Below are 19414 nucleotides of genomic sequence, written 5' to 3' on the forward strand. Positions count from 1 at the left end.
ACAAAAAAGTGTGGGGCCATGGCATTAATGTTCATTGACTCATCTTCCCTGCAGGGACAGTCTCTGGCAAAATGGCATGGTGGTCCAGCTGAGGTTTGCAGGAATTGTGAAAAGTCCTGCTGGATCTGCATTACTGGTTGTTGAGAACTCTGACTTTAGGACTCCACCATCTTCTATCTGGCTTGAGTGGCTTGTCTGGGAACCATGGTCATTCAGGCATGGTCAGGGCCTGATAATAGGCCTCCCCTGCTTCCAGCACCTTTTCAATCATAAGGTTTAGGTGTCAGCAGATTCACTGCCGCTTAGGCTGTTCAAGTCTGTCTAGGAATTGTTTCAGCAGCAATGCTTTAACTACTCCCACTCCGGTCTTCTCTTTCAGGTGCAGCTACTTGCAAGTGACATCTTTAAGTCTGTGGAATAGGTTCCTTGGGTTTTCTCCAGCCTGCAGAACTCCCCGCTGAAACTGCTGTTGGTAGACTTCTGGGGTGAATACTGCTCTTTCTAGAATGGTCCTCCCTTCAGGATAGGCAGTTTTGAAGGTATCTTGACTACTCCTGGTGAGTAGATTCCCCAGAAAGGTAGCCTACTGGTCCACTGGCCAGCCTGCCAGTTGTGCTGTGCATTCAAAGTTTTTCAGGAAACCATCGGCATCTTCTACTGGGGTCATCATAAGTAATGTTGGTGACACGGGAGGCGGACTGGTTATGGCGGTTTGCACAGCTTATGCTATCTGGGTTAGTACCGTACATAAGAACATAAGAACATAAGAAATTGCCATGCTGGGTCAGACCAAGGGTCCATCAAGCCCAGCATCCTGTTTCCAACAGAGGCCAAACCAGGCCACAAGAACCTGGCAATTACCCAAACACCTAGAAGATCCCATGCTACTGATGCAATTAATAGCAGTGACTATTCCCTAAGTAAACTTGATTAATAGCAGTTAATGGACTTCTCTTCCAAGAACTTATCCAAACCTTTTTTGAACCCAGCTACACTAACTGCACTAACCACATCCTCTGGCAACAAATTCCAGAGATTTATTGTGCGTTGAGTGAAAAAGAATTTTCTCCGATTAGTCTTAAATGTGCTACTTGCTAACTTCATGGAATGCCCCCTAGTCCTTCTATTATTCGAAAGTGTAAATAACCGAGTCACATCTACTCGTTCAAGACCTCTCATGATCTTAAAGACCTCTATGATATCCCCCCTCAGCCGTCTCTTCTCCAAGCTGAACAGCCCTAACCTCTTCAGCCTTTCCTCATAGGGGAGCTGTTCCATCCCCTTTATCATTTTGGTTGCCCTTCTCTGTACCTTCTCCATTGCAACTATATCTTTTTTGAGATACGGCGACCAGAATTGTACACAGTATTCAAGGTGTGGTCTCACCATGGAGCGATATAGAGGCATTATGACATTTTCCGTTTTATTAACCATTCCCTTCCTAATAATTCCTAACATTTTATTTGCTTTTTTGACTGCTGCAGCACACTGAGCTGACGATTTCAATGTATTATCTACTATGACGCCTAGATCTCTTTCTTGGGTGGTAGCTCCTAATATGGAACCTAACATCGTGTAACTACAGTTAGGGTTATTTTTCCCTATATGCAACACCTTGCACTTGTCCACATTAAATTTCATCTGCCATTTGGATGCCCAATCTTCCAGTCTTGCAAGGTCCTCCTGTAATGTATCACAGTCTGCTTGTGATTTAACTACTCTGAATAATTTTGTATCGTCTGCAAATTTGATAACGTCACTCATCGTATTCCTTTCCAGATCATTGCGATCCTTTCCAGATCATTGCGAGAGCAGGTGGTGCAGCACCGTATGGTGCTGCACCACCTGCTCTCGCAATGCCCTCTGCTGATCAATTTGCGTTTGCAGGGCGGTCTGTAATTGTTGCTGCCCTGTAGCAAGGACCTGTATCACTTGCTCCATCTTCTCTGCTTATCGAGCTGCCTCCAAACTAGATACCTCTTCAGGAAAGGGGGGGGAGAACCAACAATAACCTACTAGCCTGTCCAGCCCTTACTCACTGCTTGACCCCTGACTACACAGGTGTCGCTAGCCCCCTTGGCCTATTGTGCGAAGGCTGACTGAGTGGAACTAAGAGGCCCCAGGAAAAAGAAAAAAAATTCTGCAGAGCTTTTTTTCTCTACTGCTGTGACTGTGGGCTCTTGCCTCTTGCCTGAGCTTCCTGCTTAGGCAAGAGATCCCACTGCTACCACCATATGTGGTAACTTAGGCGATAATGGCTTAGAAATAGCCCGAGAAATAAGGAGGCAGATTCTGGCTGTTCCTTAGGTGTAGTTTATTTACAGTGGAAAAAGCAAAATCTGAAACAATCAGCGCAGCTCACCTTAACGTCAGGTAAAGCACAGTCCTTAAACATAACAGGTCTTGGCGTACGGTGGGTCTCTGCCTGCTCAACCCTTCTAGGCCCTTATACTCTGGTAAAGGGATCCTCCTTTCACCCAGGATTCCCTGTGGGTCTGAATCTTAAGGAGGACCAGGTAAGACAGCTATGCCCGGTCCCTTAGGGTAGTCTGAGGGAGTTTCCTATAGACTCCCTCACACTCACTGAGGAAACGGTTTGAAAATGACCCTCTTAAACAGAGATATCTGCTTAATGCCTTAAAAGGTGAATGACTGCAAATGAACCCTATACTCTTTTGAATAGGAGACTCTGATTTTGGACAAAGTGCCAGGTTTAAAAACAAAACAAAAAAAAATCAGTCCTTCTCTATAGCACAACAATGGTGAAAACTTGGTTCCTGTTACAGTACGCATGCAACTGCTGCAGTGACATCTCTGCAGCTCTGTATAGAGAGCAGCTTTTCTACAGCAATAAACAGGAATCATGCACCTCACTCTCAAAGTTGTGCTGGAGTCAATTACAAGCAGCAAGTTAAAAATAACACTAAAGAGAAGGAATACTTTTTTTAATTCACATTGGGCCTTATATAAAACAAACTCACCTCCATTCTGTATTTATGGATAAAATCTTTATTGGCTAACATCTTTTTTCATTTCCAGAAATATTCCTAAAAAGTAAATCTGTAACCCCCCTCCCCATATAAACTACAAGGATGTGCATTCGGTAGATTTGTTTTTGGATTTAGCACACATTATATTGAAATAGTGCGTACTAAACTGAAATAGGATGCACTAAATGGAAATGAAAATTTCCCAAAAGCAAAAAAAAAACCAAAAAAACCCCCACCAATGGGACTAATAGGGAACGTTTAAACGAATGTGAAAACTTTAATGAATATTTTCTGGCTGCACACCCCTAATAAACTGAACACTGTCACAATGCAAATGCCATAATAGTACACAAACTACCACTGAAGCCTTACGATCATTTTTTTTTCCCTCTCTTCTTACCACTTGTGTTGTGGAGCACACTGGGGAGGATTTTGCAGAGGCTGGAAACTCATCCCAGAAGAGAGAGACTCCCAAAAGTTCTAGCAACTTGTGGGCAAAGGCTGTAGGTTGATGTACATTTATTCCAGAGCATTCATCTGTGGTTTCATCACAATATACCGTTCTGGGAGACAAAACAAAAGCATATGAGGGGATATAACAGCCATGTTTCTTGCAATAAACAACCTCTAGTTTACTAACCTGATATTATTTTAATGGATTGTACATCTAATAAAGGAAAATTGGTACTTACCTGCTAATTTTCATTCCTGGAATACCACGGATCAGTCCAGGCTCCTGGGATTATGCCTCCCTTCCAGCAGATGGAGACAGAGAAAGTTTCACTGGCACATAACCCAGAGAGCCACCTGCAGTTGCTCAGTATTGACCTGAAACGAAGCCGAGATTATTCCTACAACAATCCTAATAAACATGCAAGACAACTTCCCATAAACGAGCAAGGGGAAAAGAGGATAAAATCCCACCTTGAAAGAAAACTCTTCATTTCATAACTCCCAACCAGGAGAACAAACTTGAAATCTGAATTAACACAGCAGCCTATATACAATATAACCATGACAAAAGAACAAGCGGACTCTCCCCCACACAGGGCGGGACTCTGGACTGATCCATGGTGTTCCAGGAACAAAAATTAGCAGGTAAGAACCAATTTTCCTTTCCTGTTCATACCTGGATCAGTCCAGACTCCTGGGATGTACCCAAGCTTCCCTAATTAGGGAGGGTCTGTGAGAGTCCCACTTGAAGAACACTTTCACCAAAGCCCATGGCCTCTGGAGCCTGGACATCCATACAATAATTCCTGGTGAAAGTGTGCAACAACTTAAAGTAGCCGCCCGACAAAATTTCCTGCGGTCACACCAGCTGGCATTCGGCCCAAGAAGTCGCCTGAGACCAAATTGCATGAGCCCTCAATCTCACCGGGACAGGACGCCCTTTACAGACATAAGCAAGCTTATTGCCTCCTTCAACTATCGTGCTATCTTAGACTTTGAATTCTTCTGCCCCTTCTTAGGACTATTCTACCGCACAAACATAAGGTCAGATATCCTGAAGTTATTAGTAACTTTTAGGTAACGCAACAAAGCCTGCTTCATTTTTTTTGAAGGGGTTAATAAACATGGGAAAAAAGGTGAACTGGTAGATGTAGTGTATTTGGATTTTCAAAAGACATTTGACAAAGTCCCTCATGAGAGGCTTCTAAGAAAACTAAAAAGTCATGGGATAGGAGGTGATGTCCTTTCATGGATTACAAACTGGTTAAAAGAAAGGAAACAGAGAGTCAATTTTCTCAGTGGAATAGGGTAAACAGTGGAGTGCCTCAGGGATCTGTACTTGGACTGGTGCTTTCAATATATTTATAGATGATCTGGAAAGGAATACGACGAGTGAGGTTATCAAATTTGCAGATGATACACAATTATTTAGAGTAGTTAAATCACAAGCGGATTGTGATACATTGCAGGAGGACCTTGCAAGACTGGAAGATTTGGCATCCAAAAGGAAGATGAAATTTAATGTGGACAAGTGCAAGGTGTTGCATATAGGGAAAAATAACCCTTGTTGTAGTTACACGATGTTAGGTTCCATATTAGGAGCTACCACCCAGGAAAAAGATCTAGGCATCATAGTGGATAATACTTTGAAATCGTCAGCTTAGTGTGCAGCAGCAGTCAAAAAAGCAAATAGAATGTTAGGAATTATTAGGAAGGGAATGGTTAATAAAACGGAAAATATCATAATGCCTCTGTAATCGCTCCATGGTGAGACCGCACCTTGAATACTGTGTACAAGTCTGGTCGCAGCATCTCAAAAAAGATATAGTTGCGATGGAGAAGGTTCAGAGAAGGGCAACCAAAATGATAAAGGGGATGGAACAGCTCCCCTCTGAGGAAAGGCTGAAGAGGTTAGGGCTGTTCAGCTTGAAGAAGAGACGGCTGAGGGGGGATATGATAAAGGTTTTTAAAATAATGAGAGGTCTTGAACAAGTAGATGTGAATCGGTTCTTTACACTTTCAAATAAATAGGACTAGGGGGCACTCCATGAAGTTAGCAAGTAACATATTTAAGACTAATTGGAGAAAATTATTTTTCACTCAATGCACAAATAAGCTCTGGAATTTGTTCCCAGAGCATGTGGTTAGTACAGTTAGTGTAGCTGGGTTTAAAAAAGGTTTGGATAAGTTCTTGCAGCAGAAGTCCATTAACGGCTATTAATCAAGTTGTCTTAGGGAATGGCTTCTGCTATTACTGGTATCAGTAGCATGGAAACTTCTTAGTGTTTGGGTATTTGCCAGGTTCTTGTGGCCTGGTTTGGCCTCTGTTGGAAACAGGATGCTGGGCTTGATGGACCCTTGGTCTGACCCAGCATGGCAATTTCTTATGTTTTTATGTTCTTATGTTCACATCCAGGCATCGAAGGTCTTTAGCGTGCGGAGCTGACATGTCCAAATCCGGAAAAACTGGAAATTCCGTGGTCTGGTTCAAATTGAATGCTGACACAACATTCGGGAGAAAAGTGGGCACTGTCCTCAAAGAAATTCCAGAATCCAAGATCTTCAGGAAAGGTTCTCTACATGACAGTGTTTATAGTTCTGAAATCCAGTGGACGGAACAAATGGCCACCATAAACATCACCTTCAACGAGAGATCCTTAACCGTTGCCTTTCCTAAAGGTTCAAAAGGAATCCCACATCCCTCTGAGGACCAGGTTTAGTTTCCATGAGGGACTTATTCTTTGCAACGGGGGACGCATATGCTTTACCCCACAAAGGAAGAAAACCACATCCAGGTGAGCAACCAACGACACACAGTGCACCTTGCCACAAAGACAGCCCAGGGACACAACCTGCACCTTAAGGGGCGGATTTTAAGAGTCCTGCTCGCCTAAATCCGCCCAAATCCGGGCGGATTTAGGCGAGCAGGGCCCTGCGCGCCGGTGAGCCTATTTTACATAGGCCTACCGGCGCGCGCAGAGCCCCGGGACTCGCGTAAGTCCCGGGGTTTTCTGAGGGGGGCGTGTCGGGGGCGGGCCCGAACCGCGCGGCGTTTTCGGGGCATGTCGGGAGCGTTCCGGGGCAGGCCCGGGGGCGTGGCCGCGCCCTCCGGACCCGCCCCCAGGTCGCGTCCCGGCGCGCTAGCGGCCCGCTGGCGCGCGGGGATTTACGTCTCCCTCCGGGAGGCGTAAATCCCCCGACAAAGGTAAGGGGGGGGTTTAGACAGGGCCGGGCGGGTGGGTTAGGTAGGGGAAGGGAGGGGAAGGTGAGGGGAGGGCAAAAGAAAGTTCCCTCCGAGGCCGCTCCGATTTCGGAGCGGCCTCGGAGGGAACCGGGGTAGGCTGCGCGGCTCGGCGCGCGCTGGCTATACGGAATTGATAGCCTTGCGCGCGCCGATCCAGGATTTGCGCGGCTACGCGCGTATCTACTAAAATCCCGCGTACTTTTGCTGGCGCCTGATGCGCCAGCAAAAGTACGCCAAATCGTGCGGTTTGAAAATCTACCCCTAAGAGAGCTAAAGGCCAGATCTTTCTCCAAACTCTTCTGCAAGAAAGCCAAGACGTGAGATATCGAGACCTGAGTGGAGATTAATCTTTGGCTGGTGCACCAGCACTCCAAGACTTTCCAGACTCTGACATTTGATAAAGAAGTAGAAGTCTTCTTAGCCTGCAAAGTGGTTATAACATCGTTCAGGTATCTTTTTCCTCTCAAACGCCGCCTCTCAAAACCCAAACAGCGAGACAAAAGCGATCCGCCTGATCCAAAAATATTGGGCCCTGCAGCAAATGATCAAGCCACAGTGAACCATCAACTGCCAGGTTGACCAGATCCGCAAACCAAGGGCACCTTGGCCACTCTAGCACCACTTGAATCACTTCTCCGGGGTAATTTTCTATTCGTCTTATCAGTTTTCCCACCAGGGGCCAAGGAGGGAACACGTACAGGAGAAATTCCCAGGCCAAGGTAGAACCAGAGTATTTACGCCCTCTGCTCAGTGCTCTCTTCTACAACTGAAAAACCGAGGCACCTTGGCATTCTTCCTCAATGCCATCAGGTTCAGAATGGGTGTACCCCACCGGCGACATATCAGTCATTGCCTCTTCAGATGGCTCTCCCTGGGCTCCAGTTTCTGCTGACTGAGAAAATTCGCCTGTATATTGTCCACTCCGGCAATGTGAGTTGCTGCGAGCATTGCCAGACGCTGCTCCCCCCCAGAGAAACAAGTCCTGAGCTACTGCCAGACTCCTGGTGCCCCCTTGTTGGTTGATGTGAGCCACCATGATCAAGTTGTCTGACAATATGCGCGTTGAGCGGCCGCTCAAGAAAGTCAGAAAAGCAAGTAATGCGTACCGCACTGCCCTCGTCTCCAAACAATTGATAGACCAGGACTTGTCTTCTGTGGACCACTGCCCCTGGGTCGACTGATTCTGGCACACTGCCCCCCAGCCAGAGAGACTGGCGTCAGTAGTAAATACCACCCAGCCTGGAACCTCGAAGTCCACTCCGTGCCCGAGATGTTCTTAACCAAGCCACCATGAAAGACTGGACCTGGCATGCTCTTCAAGCAATAAAGGAAGATGAAACTGCTCAGACAACGGATCCCAAAGCAAAATAAGGGACCACTGCAGAGGCCTCATATGCGCAAAGGCCCAAGGGACCAACTCCAATGTCGAGGCCATAGAGCCCACATTCACTTTCTTCAGATCTAAAATTGGACGGAAGGACCATAAGAACATAAGAAAATGCCATACTGGGTCAGACCAAGGGTCCATCAAGCCCAGCATCCTGTTTCCAACAGTGGCCAATCCAGGCCATAGGAACCTGGCAAGTACCCAAAAACTAAGTCTATTCCATGTAACCATTGCTAATGGCAGTGGCTATTCTCTAAGTGGGCTTAATAGCAGGTAATGGACCCTTCCTTCTTTGGGACCATGAAAAAAATGAATTACCTTTCCGTCCTTTGTTTCCCCATAGGGATGGGAATACGGTTCCCAGATCTTGTAACCGATCCATGGTTTCTTGAACCACCTTTCTCTTGCAGCAATGAGCGAAGGAGGAAACCATAATTAAATCCTGGAGTGGGCGAGAGAATTCTTATGCATAGCCATCTCTTATTACACTGTGGACCCACTGCTCTGTTGTGATTTTGGTCCACTCCTTGTAAAACAGAGTCAGATGTCCTCCCACACGAGGGAGAGAAGAGTGGATTGGCATCACTTCATTGTGAAGACTTTGCTCCACCAGAAGCCTGGCTGAGACCTTCTCTGCCTGATTTCCTGCCCCCTCAAAAGGAATGATTCCAGGATTGCTGCCTCCTGGCACCCTGCCTCTGAGCTCCTGCCAAGGACCTACATGGACGAAACTGCCTGTGCAACTGAAACTGGGAGCGTCCAGCAAAGGAACCCATGTTCCCTTTTGGTTTATCCTCAGGCAGCCTATGCCCCTTTGTCTCCCTGAGCTGCTTCATGAGCTCTTCTAAGTCTTCTCCAAACAGAAGCTTTCCCTTGAACAGTAGGGCTCCCAACCAAGATTTAAACCAAACATCTGTTGACCAGTTCCTCAACCAGAGGAGCCTCCTGGCAGACACCTCAGAGATCATAATCCTGGAAGAAATTCTGATAAGGTCATATAAAGCATCCACAACATAGCCCTTCACCTCCAGGCAGTCTGCCTGCTTAACCTTGGACGGAGATAGCGTCCTAGTAGCCTGCAACTACTGCACCCAGTATAAACTGGCCATCTGCATTAAACTACTGCACACCACAGCATGAATGCCAAGGGCAGACACCTCGATCTTCTTGAGGTGAATCTCCAATTTCCTGTCCTGCATATCTTTTAGCACCGCTGAACCAGCCACAGGAATGGTGGTCTTCTTAGTGACCGCAGACACCAACGCGTCCACAGCTCAAGTGTGTCCTCAGGCAATTAATACAACTTAGCCATCGCACGGTCTACCTTTGGGCCAGTCTCTGAAGTGTCCCACTCTCTCACCACCAGCTTTTTAACCAACTTGTGAAAAGGGGAGGCCTTCACTGGACCCCCTCAGACCATCGATGACTGGGTCCACTCCATCCTGATCCTACTCCTCCTGAGGAATCTTGATCCCCAGCTCCTCGAGAACATGAGGGATCAAGGGCCACAACTCTTCCTTCCGGAAAAGTCGCACCACCTTTGGGTCATCCCCTTCTGCCACCGGCAACTGGTCCAAACTTCCATCAGGATCCTGACCATCCGGGCTGCTATCAGGTACCGCCGGATCCTTGTCAGGCACAGCCAGGTCTGGAAAGGCAGGCCCCTGAGGAGCTCTACCCTTTGAATCACTGGAGTTGACATCCGGACTGCCTGGAAGTACCCTCATCCCGAGTACCCTGGGCGCCTTTCACAGCACCGGACCAATGGACCCACCAGGTCTTTTGCCCAGCCACAGGCTCTCCGAGAACCTCCCAGCTGCCTGGTGAGCCAAATATGCCTCATGCATAAACAGAATGAACTCTGCTGAAAGTGGAGTGGGGAGCCTCCAATCCCTGACCGGGAGAGCCCTACACCTTGCTGTCACAATCGGCCTCTTCAACCCCCCCCCCCCCCCCCGAAACAACCCAGGCAAGCCATCAGCACCCAACAACATGGCTGCCTTTCCCGTGCCCGGGGGGGGGGGGGGAGGGGCGGCCGACTTCAAAGACTCTCCCGCACTCGAATGCTGCTGAGGCTGCTGCTCCGACCTGCCTTCACCTCCAGAGAGCCAGCGGGAACACAGTCTGGCGTGGGACAACCGCACGTGAGAATCACCTCTCGAGCGGCATGCACTGCCGTTTCCCATCACAGAAAAGAATGCCACGCTGCCCGCAACCAGGCCTGGCCGCGTGTCAGCAGTCCTACCGCACCGCACAGTGAACTGCAGCACTGCCCGCTGCTCAAGAACTCACCTCCTAGCAGCCATACAAGCTTAAACACAGCCTTCCCGGCCACTAGCACCCTTGCCGCTCTGATACCTGTTCTCCTTTCAATTAAGTTTTTTTGTTTTGTTTTTTTTTAAACTTTAATGAGACAGAGGAAGGAAAAGCAATGCAAAGGGTACTTCCCTGACTGAAAAGCTGCCAGATTCCACCTGTTCTCCTGTGGGAGAGGGAACTGGCCCCATCAGCTATTCATCCCCCAGTGGCGAAAAGCTGAGACAGACAAGGGTCCCCGGACCCCTTGCTCGTTCCCCTCAACACCAGGAGGGATAGCCACACCAGGGCCTAACAAACTCCCAGGAGGAACATTAACAAATATCTTCGTTTCTCTCTCCCTCTTTTTTGTTTCTTCAGCCTGCAGGGATTGCACCTCTACCATCTGCTGGAGACAGAGAAATACTGAGCAACTGCAGGTGGCACTCCGGGTTAAATGCCAGTGCCAGTGAAACTTTCTGTTTCCATCTGCTGGAAGGGAGTCATAATCCAGGCGTCTGGACTGATCCGGGTATGAACAGGAAATGGCTTTTTCATATATGCACATGCAATGCAGCACAGCAAATCATGTGTTTTATTCACTTTAAACATTATGGAAGTAACCATCAAAACTTTTTTCTGTAGGTAAACAAATGTTTACCCATGTAAAAAGCCCTTTTGAAAAGTTTACTAATTCACAACATGTGTACCGTTCCTTGTGTGAAAAAAGCAGCAGACTTATGTCAGGGGAATGAATGCTTCTGTGTTTACTAATGAGGATGTTGGAAAGATACCAGTTCTAGAGATGGTTTTCAAGGGTGATGAGTCAGATGAACTGAACCAAATCACTGTGAACTTGGAAGATGTAATAGGCCAGACTGGCAAACTAAAGAGTAGCAAATCACCTGGACCGGATGGTATGCACTCCACGGTTCCAAAGGAACTAAAAAATGAAATTTCAGATCTTTTAGTTAAAATTTGTAACCTATCATTAAAATCATCCATTGAACCTGAAGAATGGAGGGTGGCCAATGTAACCCCAATATTTAAAAACAGTTCCAGGGCTATCTGGGAAACTATAGACCAGTGAGCCTGAATTCAGTGCCGGGAAAAATAGTGGAAAGATCAAAATTTGAGAGCATATAGAAAGACATGGTTTAATGGAACACAGTGCATGGATTTACCCAAGGGAAGGCTGGTGAATAAAATGAGAACCTTAGGAGTGAGTGCCAAGGTGGTGGTCTGGATTACAAACTGGTTGACGGACAGAAGACAATGTGTCATGGCATATGGAACTTACTCTGAAGAGAGAGCGGTGTTAAGCGGAGTGCCGCAAGGATCGGTGTTGGGACCAGTCCTGTTCAATATCTTTGTGAGCGACATTGCGGACGGGTTAGAAGGTAAGGTTTGTCTTTTTGCAGATGACACTAAGATCTGCAACAGAGTGGACACGCCGGAAGGAGTGGAGAGAATGAGACGGGATTTAAGGAAGCTGAAAGAGTGGTCGAAGATATGGCAGCTGAGATTCAATGCCAAGAAGTGCAGAGTCATGCATATGGGGTGTGGAAATCCAAAAGAACTGTATTCGATGGGGGGTGAAGGGCTGGTGTGCACGGAGCAGGAGAGAGATCTTGGGGTGATAGTGTCTAACGATCTGAAGTCAGCAAAACTATGTGACAAGGCTATAGCTAAAGCCAGAAGAATGCTGGGCTGCATAGAGAGAGGAATATCGAGTAAGAAAAGGGAAGTGATTATCCCCATGTACAGATCCTTGGTGAAGCCTCACCTGGAGTTCTGTGCTCAGTTCTGGAGACCGTATCTCCGAAGGGACAGAGACAAGATGGAGGCAGTCCAGAGAAGGGTGACCAAAAAGGTGGAGGGTCTTCATCGAATGACTTATGAGGAGAGATTGAAGAATCTAAATATGTACACCCTGGAGGAAAGGAGGAGCAGAGGTGATATGATACAGACTTTCAGATACTTGAAAGGTTTTAATTATCTAAAGACAATGACAAACCTTTTCCATTGGAAAAAAATCAGCAGAACCAGGGGTCACGATTTGAAACTCCAAGGAGGAAGACTTAGAACCAATGTCAGAAAGTATTTCTTCACAGAGAGGGTGGTGTATGCCTGGAACTCCCTTCCGGAGGAAGTGGTGAAGACCAAAACTGTGAAGGACTTCAAAGGAGCGTGGGATAAATACTGTGGATCCATAAAGTCTAGAGGATGTGAATGAAGAGAAGAGGCATGGGGGGTAGCTTGTGGGAATGACAGCTATTACCTGGAGATTAATAAACATACTCACTGTCACTGCAACTCCAGCATTGCTCTATGCTTCAACGGCAAGAGGAAATGTGGTAAAAAGGATTTGCATTCACAAAAAACTGGGGAGTAGCTTGCTTGTTGCGACGGCTACTACCCCATACCAAATAAGTCTGATACTTCACTTTCAATGCATATCCAGCATAGCTCTCTGCTTCAACGGCAGGGGGGAAAGAGGAAAAGAGGATTTATATTCAGGCAACAACCATCAAGGACTGAATTACATAGTCTGGGTAAACAAATAATTATGGGTGTAGCTTGCTTGTTACGGCGGTTACTACCCCGAATCAATTAAGCCTGATACTTCACTTCGACTACATATCCGGCGCAACTCACTGCTTCAACGGCAGGGGGGAATAAAGAAAAGAGGAATTATATTCAGACAACAACCAACAAGGACTGAATGGCACAGACCAGGTAAACAAATAAGCGTGGAAGTAGCTTGCTTATTGCAGCAGTTACTACCCCTAACCAATTAAGCTAGATACGTCACTTAGATGCAGCTCCAGCACTGCTCTCTACATCAATAGCGGGGGTGGAAGGTAACTAGAACCAAAAAGTTACTAATAAGGGCAAAGAGTAATAGATAAGTATGAGAAAAAAAAATAGTGTGAAAGCTTGCTGGGCAGAGTGGATGGGCCGTTTGGTCTTCTTCTGCCGTCATTTCTATGTTTCTATGGAAGTCTAGCCTCATAAATCTGCTTCATTTTTTTTAAGGGGTTAATAAACATGTGGATAAAGATGAACCGGTAGATGAACCGGTATTTGGATTTTCAGAAGGCGTTTGACAAAGTCCCTCATGAGAGGCTTCTAAGAAAACTAAAAAGTCAGGGGATAGGAGGTGATGTCCTTTTATGGATTACAAACTGGTTAAAAGACAGGAAAGAGAGAGTAGGATTAAATGGTCAATTTTCGCAGTGGAAAAGGGGAAACAGTGGAGTGCTTCAGGGATCTGTACTAGAACCCATGCTTTTCAACATATTTATAAATGATCTGGAAAGGAATAAGACATGTAAGGTAATCAAATGTGCAGATATCACTGCTTTATCTCAAATTGATACTGATAGCTTAAATGGGCAAGGCTGGAAAAACATTTTGAAAATATGGGCACCAACCAAAACATTTATGAGCTTTTTTTCCTTCCCTTTTGTCTAGTTTTTGGGGGGGGTTTTTGTTTTTAATTTAATTTTTGTTTTTGTTAGTTTATCCCTCTCTGCAGCTTTTCCTCTCCCCAATGCCTCAATCCATTCTTTTGATCCCCCTCTGCATCCAGTCAGGCATCTTCCTTATAGACTCAAACACAGTGTACTCTACAATTTTTTATAAGATCAGAGGGCAATTTTTTATTTCCCTGCAGTAGGTGCTTTGTATCCATGGGCTGTTTTAGGTAGAAAAGGCGGGTACTTTGCACTTACTTTTCAATTAAATATCTGGCATACTTTAAGAACATAAGAAATTGCCAGACTGGGTCAGACCAAGGGTCCATCAAGCCCAGCATCCTGTTCCCAACAGTGGCCAATCCAGACTACAAGTATCTGGCAAGTACTCAAACACTAAGTAGATCCCATGCTACTCATGCCAGTACTAGCATGGGTACTTGCCAGGTACTTGTAGCCTGGATTGGCCTCTGTTGGACACAGGATGCTGGGCTTGATGGACCCTTGGTCTGACCCAATATGGCAATTTCTTATGTTCTTATAGTCATCCAGTTTTAGCTTCTTTACATTGGCTCCCTATAAAATGGTGAATACTGTCCAAAGTTTTATTGTTGATATTTAAAGCACAGCAGCTGTGCAGGTGTGTCAACCTGATCGTGTTCTTCGACCTGCAAGCAAAAAGTTTAGAGAAGTTCATACTATAAAAGTGGCTTAACAGAATCCAAAAATCAGCTATTTAAGGTGGCAGGTCCTTCTTTATGGAATAATTTACCTGTGGACATTAGGGAAGACCAAGATCTAATTCGTTTTAGAAAAAAGCTGAAAGCACATTTTTTATATTTTAGTTTTTGGTAATTAATATTTTATAATTTTTTTTAGAGGCTCTGTCCATTTTAAGTGTTATGTCTGAATTATGGTTATTGTTTTTAGTTTTGTATTGATGTGTTTGTTAACTTAAGACTGTGTATATAATCATGTAATCCATCAAGAGTTTCAGATTGGTGGAATACTAATATATATATATATATATATATATATATATATATAATGTTTTGTTTTTTCTTACTTTGGGAGTGTGGGTGGGGAGAGTTGGGTGCAAGGTCAGGCCGTGCAACCACTACTTAACTAGTGATATTCTTTGAATGTCCCCCGTTAAATATAAAAAGTTATCCATGTTAATCCTTCTAGATAATTTTGCAACCTAAACAATGATGTTCAAATCTAGTCAGTTAGGCTGCAAAGTTATCCAGTAGGAGTACCCAGATAACTTAACCCAGGTATATCCCTAAATAAAGTTATCAAGCTAACTTTAGCTGGATAAGGTAGATGATGGAGGAGGATTCTTTGAATTTTGGTGTCAGAGTGCACAACATGAAGAGAATCAATATTTATCCCTTCCAACAGAACATTACTACTTTTTGATAAAAGCAAGCAGCAATACAACATAAATGTTACTGCCTTCTTGAAAGGACACAAAGCTCAATGTTACAGCTCTGCATATTCAGGAAGGGACTGGGGGTACCCATTTCACTCTAGCTGAATTTAAGTGCTCTAGAAATATTTATGTAACAAATATACACACTGGGGCAATTTTCAAGCGGCCTGCATTGCTGAAAAATTGAAAGAACTCTGCCTTTTTTTTTTTTTTTTTTTTAAACTTAATACAAACTTGATACAAACTTGATCCACAGAAAAAGACAACAACAAGCCATAATCAAGCAAGAAAGTGAAGGAAAAGGAGGGGAAGCCTGATTCCCCTACTCGCATCTGCTGGAGTCAGAAGATACTGGGCTCCTGCAGAGGGGGTAGTAGTATATATGGATACGCCCCCTCAAAGCTTGTGCTGACTCCATCTGCTGGATTGGGGACATAACCCACTGTCTGGACTGATCCAGGTACGTACAGGGAACTGTAGATACTTTATACCCACGATCTTTTAAACCAATTTTCAAAGTAAAAATATGCATGTAAGTTTAAATTGAAAACTGCCCCAGGAAAATGTACTGAGATTTGCACCCCCTGCTCCTGTGGATAGTTTTAAAAATCCAGAACTATGTGCAGAGCCATAGCGTGCCTATGGCCGATATGACCTCAGCCATAGGCGCCGCTACCTGAAGGATACCATAATGATGCTGGTGATGTTACCCTGAGGAGGAGGAACACCACCGCAGACTTGCTGGAATCGCTGGCAGGGCCCATGGAGGAGGAGCAATGCTGTGGCCCTTCTGGAATCGCCGGTGAGGGCCTGAAGAGGAGCAATGCCACGGCCTGTCAAAATAGCTGGTGAGGGTTACTACCCCAAACCAAATGTACCTGATACTTCACTCTCGACGCATATCCAGCATGGCTCTCTGCTTCAACGGCATGGGAGAAAGACTGATACATCACGAATTTCCAGCATAGCTCTCTGCTTCAACGGCAGGGGAAAAGAAAAACTGATACTTCACGCATATCCAGCATAACTTCAACGGCAGGGGAGAAGAAAAAAGGATTCACACTCACAAAGCGGGGAACAGCTGGCTTGTTACGGCGGTTACTACCCCAAACCAAATGTGCCTGATACTTCACTTTCGATGCATATCCAGCATAGCTCCCTGCTTCAACGGCAGGGGAGAAGATAAACAACCAATAAGGGCTGTATAACATAGTCTGGGTAAAAACAAATAAGCATGGGTGTAGCTTGCTTATTGCGGCGGTTACTACCCCTACTACCCCTAACTAATCAAGCTAGATATTTCACTTGGATGCAGCTCCATCACCGCTCTCTACATTAATGGTGGGGGTGGAAGGGAAATAGAACCAAGAGCTAAGAGAAACAGATAAGTATGAGAGAAAAAATGAGACGCGCAGAATGGCAAATTCTTATATTCTTAACTCTGTTTCCAATCTTTTAATCAGCTCCCAATCCACAAGAGTGGGAATAGATGGGTCATAGACCACCTATTTAGGACTCAACCTCACACAATCAGGGCTGCCTGTCACCAGAAGAAGAGACCTGCAGGATGGTCACCGCGATTCCCTTCCTATGTCGGCTAAAGAAGAAGAGGGCTGCTGTGGTCCCCCCTCCTGGTGGCTGACGAAGATGGTATATGTGTGTGTGTGATGGGGTGTGTGTGTGTGTGTGATGGGGGTGTGTGTGTGTGTGATGGGGTGTGTGTGTGTGCGTGATGGGGTGTGTGTGTGCGTGATGGGGTGTGTGTGTGCGTGATGGGGTGTGTGTGTGTGCGTGATGGGGTGTGTGTGTGTGTGTGTGATGGGGTGTGTGTGTGTGTGTGATGGGGTGTGTGTGTGTGTGTGATGGGGTGTGTGTGTGTGTGTGATGGGGTGTGTGTGTGCGTGATGGGGTGTGTGTGTGCGTGTCTGTCTGAGAGCCAGGACTTTGCAGACAGGGCATATTAGCAAAAAGTATCCAGTGTTATTCGTGTTGTCTGGTTCACAACTGTTGTAAATTTTCAAAACAAAAGTGTAACCTAGATAAGAGATTAATTTTACTTATTTAGAAACACTTTTCAACTCTGCCCAAGTAAAACTCACTGCCCAAGGCGATGTACAAACTAAAATCTCAGTTCCAACAATACAAATATACAGCAAACAACCCAATAAAACATAAAAGTTAACGAGCCCCAGAGGGTACATCATCCCCAAAAAGTCACATGAATCCATCAATAGCAGTAAAAACAAAGAAAAGGAAAAAAGTTGAGTAAAAACCAAGGTTGAAAGTGTAATCTAGTAGATGCAGCATAGATCTGGAAAACATAGAAACTCGGGCTCTTTCCCTCCCACAGCTATCGTGACCTTTAATAACTCACTTAACCTTCCTGGGTTGAAAGCTAAACAACTGGCCCTAAGGTGGAAAAAGACTGGGGTCCCTTGAGCTATTCTGTATTTGGATGGTAGTATATGTAGGGCTTCTGTTTTAGATGCTTATAAATTGTAAATGCAGTGTTTATTTTCAGCTAATTAGGGGTTCTTGGGCAGTACAAAAAACAAATGTTTACCACTGTTTTTGTGGGATATCTTTCCTGGATGAACCAAATACCTACATTTGAGCACTTGAGGAATCAGTGCGGAAAAGCAACAAAAACAGAGTAGAGGACCCAGGCAGGTAAGGGCAGGATAAGAAAGTACTAGAGGAAGAGGGTAACTTTCAAACAGCTACATGCGGTGGCATTTAGGCACATATATGGCCATGCGTAGATCAATAGTATTATACAGTATAACCTGCACATATCATACACATGCATATTATATAATACATATATCTTTATCCCAGAAGATATGCACACATGTATGCTTACACATGGATATTAATTCCTTAATCAGACCTTCCTTTCTAAAATGCGTATGCTTCTTTCTCTGAAGACATTTCTTTGCTCTTCTGATTTTCTTACTGTTGCACAAGCTTTGGTTCTCTGATCTTTGGACTATTGTAATTCTCTCTCTACCTAGGTTTACCTGCGTCTTCTATTAAATCTTTACAATCCAAAATTTGGTGGCACACCTAGTGATAGGTACCTCAATTTGCGAGCACTTTTCTCCAGTTTTGGCTACTTTACATTGACTGCCTGTGGTTAGTCGCATTCACTTTAAGGGGTTATGCCTAGTCTTTAAAGCCCTTATAACCTTGCTGCACAATGTATTGGTTCTGCTTTTCAGAAGTATCACTTGCTGCTTCACAAAATCTCTTGGAGATAGCAATTTTAATGGATTTATGAAATGGTATATCTCAAAACAGAAAGCCTTCTGTTGCTGCCCCTAGTCTGTGGAATAACTTTCCTAATGATATTAGGGTACTGTCAGACTTATTTTGTTTTAAGAAATTACTGAAAACACCCTTGTTCTGTACGGTATATACTAGAGAGCATCTTCTGCTTGTTGTGAACTCTGTTGGTTTTCTGTTGCCAATGTTGTGCTTGTATGAATTTTTCTGTTTTTATTTGTTTTATATTGCTAATATTGTTTTTTGTTGTGTTTTAGACTTGTATGTGCGAATGTAATCCGCTGAGAAATGCAGATCAGCGGAATACAAATTTATCAAAATAAATAAATACAGGCAATACCTACAAATGTACTGAACGTGTGTACTTTTCCTACCTATTTTAAAAATATAAGCACATATATTTTATGTGCAAAATTAAAGTAGGACATACGTAAAACCTGATTTACGTGCCCAGGTCGGCATACTTTAAAATATGTGCATGCAACTGAGATTAACAGTTCATCAATAAGTCTACCAGTTCCCCCAGTCCTTCTCCTAGACATCAAGACCCTCCCTGGTTCTTCAGCCTGAACGCCCCCTGATCTCCTACCCAGCCATTAATAGAGAATCAACAAATCAGATATCAATTACGCCAGAAAACTGGCAGACGTAAAATTACACAACTTGCCTGAATGTATGAGCGTCTTTTAAAACAGCAACATAGGCGCCTAACTGCTGGCCCTACCTTGGAATACCCCTGTGCGCACATATATGTGCACACTTTGGACTTTTAAAAATAGCAATTACAAGCTACTTATGCACGACTAAGCTAATCTTTTTACACACAGAACTCTGAAAATTACCTCC

General features: G+C 44.9%; 1 protein-coding gene across 3 annotated transcripts in view; it reads right to left on the reverse strand.

The window, feature by feature from the left end:
* Positions 1-19414, reverse strand: part of ATG2B (autophagy related 2B) — a 263381-nt gene that overhangs the window by 206416 nt on the left and 37551 nt on the right. For all 3 annotated transcript variants that reach the window (XM_029597896.1, XM_029597895.1, XM_029597894.1), the window contains exon 5: positions 3391-3553. In XM_029597896.1, coding sequence (XP_029453756.1) covers positions 3391-3553 — 163 coding nt within the window. The remainder of the gene's footprint in view (positions 1-3390; positions 3554-19414) is intronic.

This window comes from Rhinatrema bivittatum, chromosome 4 (genome assembly GCF_901001135.1).
Source record: "Rhinatrema bivittatum chromosome 4, aRhiBiv1.1, whole genome shotgun sequence".
NCBI lineage: Eukaryota > Metazoa > Chordata > Amphibia > Gymnophiona > Rhinatrematidae > Rhinatrema > Rhinatrema bivittatum.